We start from the raw sequence: 12,200 nt of genomic DNA on the forward strand, positions 1-12,200 counted from the left end.
CCAAGGGTTAAAACAATTATAGTTTGTGGGTAAATTGTATTATTCAGATGCTTTTTCTTTATAAATTTTATGCTACTACAATATTAATAAAGTATCTGCAAATATCCTTAAATTAGATCCATAAATCCAAACTAGTTTTTCTGTCAAGATATTTAACAACGTAATTTGTAATGATGTTTCACAGAGTCTGCAACCATGTAATTACCTGAAGGTTAACTCTAAACTTGTCACTTCAATCTCTATCACAATACTAAGCAATATAAAACAACCTATTGTTGGGCAAGCTTTAATTATAATTTCCTATAATGCAACATTAACTAACACTTTTTCTACCTGGGTCTTCAGGATTTTGAACCATCATAGACCAACATCCCACAGTGGGAAGGATCATAGACCAACATCCCACAGTGGGAAGGATCATAGACCAACATCCCACAGTGGGAAGGATTATAGACCAACATCCCACAGTGGGAAGGATCATAGACCAACATCCCACAGTGGGAAGGATCATAGACCAACATCCCACAGTGGGAAGGATCATAGACCAACATCCCACAGTGGGAAGGATCATAGACCAACATCCCACAGTGGGAAGGATCATAGACCAACATCCCACAGTGGGAAGGATCATAGACCAACATCCCACAGTGGGAAGGATCATGTGTAAATAACCCCCCCCCCCCCCATGTCACAAAATTAAGAACTTGGGCCAAATGTGGCCACGTCTTCCCAAATCTCTCTCCCAGTTGCATCCAAACTAAAAATACAACATAAAAAGTATTGATTAAAAATAAAAAAAAATAAAAAGAGGCCAAACTACCTTTAGAGCAGGCCATGATGGTAGAAGTACTACTTCAAATGCCTCTTTAATAAATCTGCTCATGTTCAACAACATAATCTACTCGGCCAACTTTCAAAGATGATGAAGGCACGTCTATTTTAAGGTAACTCATCCTCATGGAAAAACTTTGTGCTTTCACCAGTCTTCAAAAATCATCATGGCTAGCGCCATCTCTTCATACTTTGGTTTCCCTGAGGCCTTCACTCTAGACATGGTACCTTTTTTAGACAACTTCCTTAACCAGGTTGAATTTTTTTGTCCAAGGTCCCTCAAACTTTTAAAATAAATCCTTCTGATACTATCACTAACACAACAGATGAATGACAGCTGCCACTTTTGTGTAAGTATTCTTATAGTATCTGCTCCCACCCACAACATGCTACTGGTGGTATCATCAAGGTGTAGGCTAGCCTCCAAATTGCAGCTTGCTCAAAACACCTGTATTGCATGAAAATTTAAATCAAATTAACAGCAACGAGCAAGACATTTTCATGCACTGAGAACTAGATAGGTGACTGGCCACATATAAACAGATCAATCATATATATGAACCCCATATGTGTTCATACCACAGGAGCCCCTTATGTATTATATGCCTTACTACATACAATACATATGTTTGCAAGACATGAATTATAATTGATCTTTTTATATATTGTTTACAAACTACAAATATGGTAAATTTCTGGTGTCAACTGCAAGAAATGACAAACTCTCAATGTTATAGCATGTACCAAGTTATTACAAGTAAAACTATCCTTCATAGTCAACTCATCCCTGTTATTCTTCCTTGTGAAAGTACTCTGATAAAGTACATTATTCATTCATTACTGCAGTCTCATACTTATGTCCCTGTATGTCTCTTGTCTCATACTTATGTCCCTGTATGTCTCTTGTCTCATACTTATGTCCCTGTATGTCTCTTGTCTCATACTTGTGTCCCTGTATGTCTCCTGTCTCATACTTATGTCCCTGTATGTCTCTTGTCTCATACTTATGTCCCTGTATGTCTCTTGTCTCATACTTGTGTCCCTGTATGTCTCCTGTCTCATACTTATATCCCTGTATGTCTCCTGTCTCATACTTATGTCCCTGTATGTCTCCTGTCTCATACTTATGCCCCTGTATGTCTCCTGTCTCATACTTATGTCCCTGTATGGCTCCTGTCTCATACTTATGCCCCTGTATGTCTCCTGTCTCATACTTATGTCCCTGTATGTCTCCTGTTTCATACTTATGTCCCTGGAGCAGTCTCCTGTCTCATACTTATGTCCCTGTATGTCTCTTGTCTCATACTTATGTCCCTGTATGTCTCTTGTCTCATACTTATGTCCCTGTATGTCTCTTGTCTCATACTTATGTCCCTGTATGTCTCTTGTCTCATACTTGTGTCCCTGTATGTCTCCTGTCTCATACTTATATCCCTGTATGTCTCTTGTCTCATACTTATATCCCTGTATGTCTCTTGTCTCATACTTATGTCCCTGTATGTCTCTTGTCTCATACTTATGTCCCTGTATGTCTCTTGTCTCATACTTATGTCCCTGTATGTCTCTTGTCTCATACTTATATCCCTGTATGTCTCTTGTCTCATACTTATGTCCCTGTATGTCTCTTGTCTCATACTGTACTTATGTCCCTGTATGTCTCGTGTCTCATACTGTACTTATGTCCCTGTATGTCTCGTGTCTCATACTTATATCCCTGTATGTCTCTTGTCTCATACTTATGTCCCTGTATGTCTCCTGTTTCATACTTATGTCCCTGGAGCAGTCTCTTGTCTCATACTTATGTCCCTGGAGCAGTCCCCTGTCATAGCCCCTGAAGTAGTCCCATACTCGTATCGATAGAACATTAAAAAACTAGAGGACATATCTGTATAAAGATAAAATTTTGATAATCGATAATTTTTGTGTAACAATGATACTTGACCTCATAAAAATTCAGTACTGATACTGGCACGCACAATAAAATGCTATATAGTACAATATAATTATATTGTCTTCTATTTCTAAAATATTTGCAATAGAACACTAGACTAAAATAAATGATCACATCTTAAGAGTAAATTGCAATAAACATATTCAATTATCTCTCCCCAGCAGGTCAAACAACAAACAGATGACCCTTACTAGCATATCATTCACAGAGCACTGCAAAATCTTACTAATATATAAATGTCAGGTAAACAAACAACAAAGTAATTCAGTAGGCGTTAGCTTTATGCTTTGGTAGGAACACAAAGTCGGACGGAGTTGGCCCAAGCAGCATCTCACTGAGAACAAAGGAACAACAAAATGATTAGAAAGTTCCTACACAAAAAAACATGCATTACAAAATACCGAATTATATATATATATATATATATATATATATATATATATATATATATATATATATATATATATATATATATATATATATATATATATATATATATATTTATTTATTTTATCTGCATTCGTGTTGGAAAGGCACTCAAGGTGTTTCTATAAAATTGTGGACAACATTTTTACCAGTCAGCACTTCAAGAAGCAAAGGCCACAGAATAAATTGCATAATTCAATGGCTAAACTATCATATAATGTAATTAGGGCAATTCTAAACTCATTGCAAAAAAAAAACAGACAAGGGAATGAATTAAGTGAATAAAGATCAATTTAATAAGGCTACATAAAGTGAAAGTATAAGGAAATACAAATAAATTTTTATGAATGATGACAACTGAAACCGATCTGTAAATATAGTAGTGAGATAATGTTGGAAATTCAAAGTAAGCCTGATGCGTGTACCGCCAAGCTAAGGTTAAAGTCGGCCGAGCGTTGCCAGAGAGCGATACGTTACTCAAATGTTTATACTCTTTCCAGTTTTCTGACCTTGTTTTTTGTGCTACATCATTCATTATAGTATTAAATTGTTGGCAATAGCACAGTGCGCATTTTAAAACAAGTCCCATAAAAATTGGACAATAAATGGAATTGTTAGAAATATTTTAATTGTTGATGGCGTTGTCATGTCGCACACTGTGTGTATTGTTTTGATGCCACCGAGAGCGTCATCACGACGTCAAAGTGTTAAAGAAGAAGTCTTGAACAGAAGGCTGCCAACTTATCATCTTGATTTGTGACACCATTTCATAAGGCAGTGCATCAGCACCTTCCGGAGGTTCACCAGTAACTCGCACTTGACGATGTTTCTCCCCAAAGATAAATAGGTCCACTGTGGCCAATCCCGCCTGTGGTAATATCCCTTGGTGTCCCTGCTGTCCCAAAGTCAAAGATAGCAGGGAAATTTAGTAAAACTCTTATGGGAAACCTATCAGGAATGCTACTATTTTGTCTGTCATAACCTCCCAGCCAGACTCATCATACTGCAAGGTGTCCAGCAAGGTCTTTATGTTGTTGTAATCCTCTTTGAGGGAAACCAAATGAGCCAGGAGGAAGAGATAGGTATTTGTTCCCATTAAGTAGCAACATGGCTTTGAGGCACCACTCGTTGGTGCCTCAAAGGTTATTGCAATTACCTGGAACAGACTACTCACACTGTGACAGAAGCAGAGTCTATTCTGATCACAAAAGGAATGTTTGCAGGAAATACAGTGGTACCTTGGTTTTCAAATTTAATCCATTCCCAGAGTCGGCTCGTAACCAAAAATCTGCAAACCGAAACTAATTTTCCCATAAGAAATAATGTAAATTGAATTAATCCGTTCCACACTCCTAAAAATATTAACTTCAAAATACATTTCATACCTAATACACACAAATATTTATTACTATTGTATGTACAAGTTACAGCTCACCTTTATTGATGACTCTTGTTGGAGTATGGAAAACGATGAGGAGGGGTGGAGGAGGAGAGGTGTTAGTGTTTGGAAGGGAAATTCCCTTCCATTATAACATCAGGCAGTGATGACTTCTTTGAGGTACTCTCTCTCCTACGTTTTGCAGGCATACAACTAGGACCTGCTTGTGGCTCACTGCTTGCTTGTCTTACTAAGAATCTCTCTAAAACACTTGTTTTTCCTCTATCGTCATCCTTTGAACCTTACCACTGACTTTCTTGAAACCCATAGCATGATATATAATGCCAGTAATTACTTTTATGTTTAGAAACCAAAAAAGCAGAAAATACAATGAAATACTTTACAAAGAATTCACAATCGTCACAAGGTGGGAGGCACGATCGTCACAAGGTGGGAGGCACGATCGTCACAAGGTGGGAGGCACTGGTAAACTGAAGCGCAGTTGCCCGTGCCACCAGGAACCACGCGCTCGGTTGATCCATATGTGTATCAACAAACTCGCAAAGCGAGGCAAAGCTTGTAAACCGCTTCAAATTTTACGAAGAAATTGAGCATGTAACCCGAAAAATTTGCAAAAAAATTGAGACGTTCAGCTACTGAGGTTCCACTGTAATAGCCATTTTCTATACCTAGAGGGTAAAAGCAATTAGGAAATAACACTCACTATCCAGGAAAAAAGTCAAGTGTGAATTACATAGTGAATCATCGCTACCCATGTCTCACATAAACCCAACATATGGTACTCAATCTTCACCACAATCAGCCTCTATTCCTGACATTCAACATAGTACAGTAACACAATCCTGCTTTGTTGTCTGATGCCTGGGCAGTAGTAGTACAGGTCCCAGATCCAAGGCAATTTTCATCTTCAGTTGCAAGAAGTTTTCGAATGATTGGTCCCCAATCCAATCCTTCCACTCCTGATGAGCCAACATATTGGGCAAATCATACAATGTTGTTCATGAAGCCAAATTAAAGCTACCAGGGATTGTAGTAAATGTTGTAATGATTTAACATATGCAAATCACAAGTACTGTACTACATATACACTAAATATTGATAACAGTTGTGGGCATACAAGTAAATGATTACAAACAAGCACAAAACAATTGCTATATGGCTCCAGATAGTCTGCATGAGGGTAGAGGGATAATCATATAATACTAGCAACAACCCATGTTGCTAGCATTATATGGATTGAACATTATATGGGTTGGCTAGCATTGTTGAACAACCCTAGCAACCCACGTTGCTAGGGTTGTTCAACAATGTTAGTTGCGGCTCGTTTAAGTTTAACATGACCACCTAGTATCATCATCATCAGTATCATCATCATGCTAGTATTTAATTTCATATTCTGACACCTCTAAATTTGTAGCATGTATCTTGGGGTTTAGGATTCAGAGTACAGTATCAAGATATTAAGATTTAAATAAATTGAACAATTAATGAAAATTAATAAACAACCTACTCTTATGAAAAAAAAGGAAAGTGACAAATGTTCAATACAACTTGATGGGTCCTGGAAGAACCAAAATGTTGTCACTTTCCTTTCAATACGTGTACAAGGATTTGGGTGGTAATTTTCAATCACATTATTTTATCTTATTCTCTGCATTACATGAAAATCTTCTATTAAAGCAAGAATAGATACAGACACATTTCTCTCACCTGATTTTGATCCAGTCACTAACGCTACGAGATGCCATCAGAGTTTCAAGATCATTGCGACCACGATATGCCAGAGGGCGCTGATTAATCTTTTGGGTTTGTTCTAGGAGGCCCACAGGGATATAACGGTGCAAAAAGGACAGCCATTCCAACAAAAATCGTCGAGTCTTTTCAATACCCTGAAATACCAAAGTGGATGCAAGATTTAATTTGTGCTCAGTCAATTATCAATTATCCATATATCTATCTCTATACATACATACATACATACATATACATTTTATCTATCTATCTATCTCTACTCTCTCAACTCCCCCCCTCCTCTACCCTTCTCTCCAACCCTCTTCCCTGCTCATCTTCCTCTCCCCCACTTCTCACTCTCTCCCTCAGCTCCTCATTTTCTTTTTCTCTGTCACACAAACTCACTCAGGACCACCAACATCTTTCACCTACTCCATAATATAAAACAGAATTGTGGATTCTGGAATTTATGTATTCTCACCACCATTATATTCGGCACATGATGTATAGGAGTTAGACTGCACTTACACACACCACCATTGTACAGTACACACAACACATTGCACATCCAGCTCCACAAGGCAAGGTACCTAAGCACCCCCTTTCCCTCAGTTCAGGCAATAAACTACAGAGGAGCAATCTCAATAAAGCTGAAACATGGAGTCCAGAGGCATCCAAGTCCTCCTCAAGGCATACCACAGCCACAAATTCACACACTAGACTGCGTGCTCAACAGAATGGACCCGACCTGCGACCCTGAGCTACCTGGTAAACCCAGGCCACGAAGCCCAAGATCAGATGAACAAATCATTACACACAGAAATCACAATAGCGTGATGCATTAAATGAACAAATCCACAAGGGCCGTGATGAATGTTCGAACTTATGTCCGAGAGGATCCCAGACACGCCTTAATCGACTGTGCCACGACATGGTTAAAAGACTTGCAACCGGGAGGGCACCTGCCCTCACACGGATCCTGCAGTGTCTCCGAGACACAAACCAGGCAAACCGTCAACCCCTGTTGATGGTCCTGCAGTATCTCTGAGACACAAACCAGGGTTGACGGTTTGCCCTGCAAACCTTAAACCCCTGAAGGGTTTAAGAGGTAAACCCTGTTTACCCTGATCTGCCTCCAGATCAGAGTTGACGCGTCTATAAACATGTCGAGTGATGGGAGAGGGTGCCACCATGGAACCCAACCCTAAAAAGCCCATAGAGGAAGCTGGTGAAGCAAATACAGTACAAATATTGGAACAATAAACAAACAAATGACCCCCGACAGGACAAAGTCCAAGTATGGCTCGAACTTAGCTTGGAAGCAGTGGAACCCGTGTGACTGGTTGGCAACCCAGGAGCACTCTAGTGGACAACTGGAGTTGTCATGTCAGCAACAGAACTGATTTGGAAGAGCTGGGGAAGCTCTGGGGCTCCAACTTCACTGGTGGCAGTAGTTTGGTATTAATGAGCTGGAGCTAGTTTTGAGATTCAATTGTTTGTTTACATTGTTTTGGAGAGTTCATTTGGCAGTTTTCCAGGCTTTCATTCTTTTGAACCCACAAAATGTCTGTAATGATTTGTTGACTTTCTGAATGCTCTCCAAGTGAGGTGGCATATTATTTGCTCTCTGCACCTCTGATAGTGATGGGGGGGGGGGAGCTGGGTTCTGGCTCTGATCTCCGGGAGGCCAAACAGAACTCTACAACTTATGTGATCTAGTAGTTTGGAGCTATCTCAGTGGGATAGCTTCAGGGAACCACAAGAGGCTCTCCTCTTAGAAACAATACATTAAATGGACAAAGCAACCCCCCCCCCCTCCTCCAGGAGTGACCCCTCCTGAAGATACATCATGAGTGGTAAAGATTTTATGCAGCCGTCAAAACTTCATCTCTTCATTATAGTCAAAGTAGTTGATTTATAAATTTTATATTATTTTTCTCATGAACAGGACGAACATATTTCAGCAATATAAGGCAAAATAATTTTGAAGAATTTTGTTTTTCTTGCACACACAGAGAAAGATTCCTGAAATGCTTGTGCAATGAAGAGGTTAGCCATTCTCAAGTAGAAGCTTATGTTACCAACAGAAAATCCTGGAAGTCTCTGAGCTCCAGGTGGACTATAATGTACCAAAAGAATCCTTCATATCGATGGACACAAACCAATAGGGTTTTCATACAGAAGTGAAAAGGAAGGCTGCCTGAGATGGACAGACCTGACAGACCACGCCCAAACAAAACCCTTCCACACCACTTCCTAAGTCTAGGGATGAACAGCTGAAAGGCTAACAAACTGTCTGGAGACACCACCTCCCCTCACCACCACCGGGACTTATCATGTAAGGAAGCAAGAAAGGCATGAGTGTGAGGCCCCTGTGCATCTTTCCCAAAACAACAGTCCCTGAACTTGTGAAAGGAGCCACAAGACAGAATAGGGGAAGTCCATACTCAAGTAACAATCATGTAGATCAGAACTTCTGTTTCAAGCAAGTTAATGGAAAGCTGAACCACTAACTCCAATCAGACTTTAGCTGGAACGCATGAGTCAATGGCTGGAATATGGACTGGCTCTAAGAGCACCTTCTGCACTTTATTCTCTGTAAATAGAAAGGCCAAGAAAGGATGGAAAGCAAGACAGAGACTGACTATGGAAGACTTAAAAACTGGCTTACAACCACATGCATACAAAACATGTATGCATGCAGGCAGGCAAGGAATGCAAAACAAATATCCACAGCTAAATACAGCTATCCTGGCAAGTAAATTAGCTGCTACCTCTGTAGAAGAGAAGGCTGGAACTTCGCTTAAACCCATCAGTTTAAGTCCACCCGAAGCTGGAAAATAAACTCTTGACTATCAAAGAACTTGAGCACATTTCCAAAGAAATACCAAGCTTTCAAATCTGCCGCAACAAGGTTCTGCATTAAAAAAATTGCAAAAGTAACTGCAAATTATCCAAACTTTAAGAATAAGGAGGTGTAAAAAGTTCCTTCTTCAGAAAATATATATAATACCCAAATAGAACAACACTAAAGATGAAGGAAAACCTCCTTCCAAATGCACCAGCTAATGGAATACCTTTTACACATTCACATGGACAAAATTGCAGTAGAGTATTGTCTGGCAGTCCAGATAAATTAGGCACCCAGTACTGAAGCCAGGGGGAAAAGACAGCAGATGTGGAAATGAGCTCATTACTTTCCAAGTTCTCACATTACATCAGTGTCTGTGTTTGTTTATCTCTGGACTTACCTCAGTTCTTGTGAGTTTAACATTGCCAAAACAATAGGTTTCTGTATCTTATACGGTATATTCCTCCACAATTATATGTTCTAAATATTTCCTTTGTATGTTAGATTTTGTATAGCGTATCCTTAATATTGCCTACATGCAGAAATAGGTGACTAGCAGTGTGTGGCTTAAAACATTTCCTGCAACTCTTACCTCTGTGTCACTACCCCAATGTTCCATGCCATAATTAACGTAGTCTTTGAGCATGTCAAAACGTTCGCTTGAGGAGATGTCCCAGTGCTGCTGCTCTTTAATTTCCTTAAATATCCAGGGTTTGATGAGTGCACCCCGACCTATCATCATTCCTGCAGTAACAAATATTATTTAATACGTCACAGAGTATCAAATTTGGAATAAAAGAGATATCAAATGAGGTGAGCAAGCTACTGGAGTAAAAAATGAACAAACTCATATGGCCAGAAGACTGACAATATTGTTTTATTGTTATTGAAACCCTGGAGGGGGCTACATCATGCCAAAGTAAACATTCTTATTATTATTATTATTATTATTATTATTATTATTATTATTCATTATTATAATAAAAACTTTACCCTATCCCCCTTCAGGAAAATTTACAATAAATATGGGTGAGTGAAGAAAAATACAAAAAACTTGCATTAAATGTAATGAAACGTCATTTTCTTGGGAAGCCCCGGAGACTCTCTGACACCCTCCCTTCCTCTAGTTGGCAATCTTCATAGTTCAAGAACTGGAGCGGCGGGCTGATGGCTCATCTGAGCTGGCTCCTCCTCCCTCCACGTCGTCATATGACATAAACCATCATCTAAGGGTTAACACTTTCGTGCCCCGGGCATGCGCGCCAAAAACTTTGAGGTCATGCCCCCCAGCGGTGCGGGCGAGCACACGGCGACACAGAAATGTGTATACTGTACTCGTTTTAGTTTTCTCACCTTAATTCTCGTGCTACATCGCTCGTTTTGGTATCATTGTGTTCGCAATTAAATTCCCTGCAGGTGTATATGCATACAATGTCCAAAAGCCTGGCGTGATTCAACACAGCAAAGCCTAAATTCTGCAAAAGTTACCCGTGAGCTCAGAAAATCAGTAAGATGTGTATACTTGGTTCAGTTTTCTCACCTTAATTCTCGTGCTACATCGTTCGTTTTGGTATAAATGTATTCACAATTAAATTCCCTGCAGGTGTATATGCATATAATGTCTAAAAGCCCAGCGTGACTCCCCGCAGCAAGCCTAAAGTTACCCATGAACGAACACCAATTGGCACACCACAACCTAATGTGTATACTCGTTCAGTTTGATAACATCAATTTTCGTGTTACGTCCCTTGTTTTAGTATCAAATTGTTTGCAATCTAAAGGCGCACATTATAAAACTAGTCCCATAATAATAACACAATAAATAGAATTCTAACAAATATTTTAAACTTTGGACCAAAAGCGTATTTATAATCTTTCCAGTGTTCCGACATCAATTTTCGTGTTACATCTTTCATTTGAGTATCAAATTGTGCGTACTCTAAATGCGCTCATTCTAAAACCACTCCCAGATTGATCGGATAAAATTAAAATTTTTAACAAATATTTTAAAATGTGGACACCGCTTGCATCACCGGATTGGACTCGAGAGAAAAACGGTTGACGCCAGCGGCGTTAAAGAGTCCGAAGGTGTTAAAACTAATCCATACACTTAAGTTCACCAACCTTCAAAGCACTGTACTGATACTTTGGGGACCATGATTATAAATACATATACAGTACTGTATATTGTAAATAAAATGACTTTACCTGCTACTTTTGAATGTTCCCGATGATAGTTATAATCTTCAAAGCTGAGGACATCCCCATTTCCAAATAATGGCATGGGGTCTGCCACTTCAGCACACTCAGTGATGTAATCCCAGTCAGCAACTTTCAGGTATCGCTGTTCTTTTGAACGTCCATGAAGCTGAAATTACAAATCCATTTTTATAAACTTGAGGAATTAATTATTTTGCATGACAAATTTGGTTTTCTAATACAGCACTCTAAAAATGAACAATAGAAAAAGTGTAGCACTTATAACTAATACCACACACTTATTCCTATTTTAAAAGACAACAGCTCAGTAAAATAACAACTTCCCTTACTAATACTGGTCATGAAATGACTTATCAACACTATATTTACATATAATGCAAATAGTCAAAATTGTTTCAAAGACAGGAATTAATATATGGACTTTAGAAGTCAAGGCTTATGTTAATTTATACTATGGATTACTATATTCACTTTGCATTGTCATAACGTCTGCACAAGAAACAGGACTACAGGACAAAACTCACCGTAACCATGGATACATCCCACAGCTTGGCTTTCTCAATAATTTTATGAGCAACTTGAGTATCACGATAAATAGCTGTTCTCATCTTCAGTGTGAGGGGTTTGGAGAGAACCCTCGTCATACCTCGTACCATGTGCTCCAGGCAGCCGTGACGTCGCATCAGTGCACTACCACCACCCTGACAATACAAACCCCTCTCACATTGTATTCATATTTCATGCATTAATAAATGAGTGCATAAGTCAAATTCTTTTTAACCATTTCACTG

General features: G+C 39.1%; 1 protein-coding gene across 1 annotated transcript in view; it reads right to left on the reverse strand.

Moving 5' to 3' along the window:
• Window positions 1-16: 16 nt before the first annotated feature.
• Window positions 17-12,200, reverse strand: part of LOC123757311 (Dihydrouridine synthase 3) — a 37,898-nt gene continuing 25,714 nt past the window's right edge. Inside the window, exons 8-12 of the mRNA XM_069323565.1 lie at window positions 11,934-12,110; window positions 11,398-11,557; window positions 9,782-9,933; window positions 6,318-6,496; window positions 17-3,116 (exon numbers count right to left, since the gene is read on the reverse strand). Of these exons, the coding sequence (XP_069179666.1) occupies window positions 3,047-3,116; window positions 6,318-6,496; window positions 9,782-9,933; window positions 11,398-11,557; window positions 11,934-12,110 (738 nt within the window). The 3' untranslated portion in view covers window positions 17-3,046. The remainder of the gene's footprint in view (window positions 3,117-6,317; window positions 6,497-9,781; window positions 9,934-11,397; window positions 11,558-11,933; window positions 12,111-12,200) is intronic.

This window comes from Procambarus clarkii, chromosome 13 (assembly GCF_040958095.1).
Source record: "Procambarus clarkii isolate CNS0578487 chromosome 13, FALCON_Pclarkii_2.0, whole genome shotgun sequence".
NCBI lineage: Eukaryota > Metazoa > Arthropoda > Malacostraca > Decapoda > Cambaridae > Procambarus > Procambarus clarkii.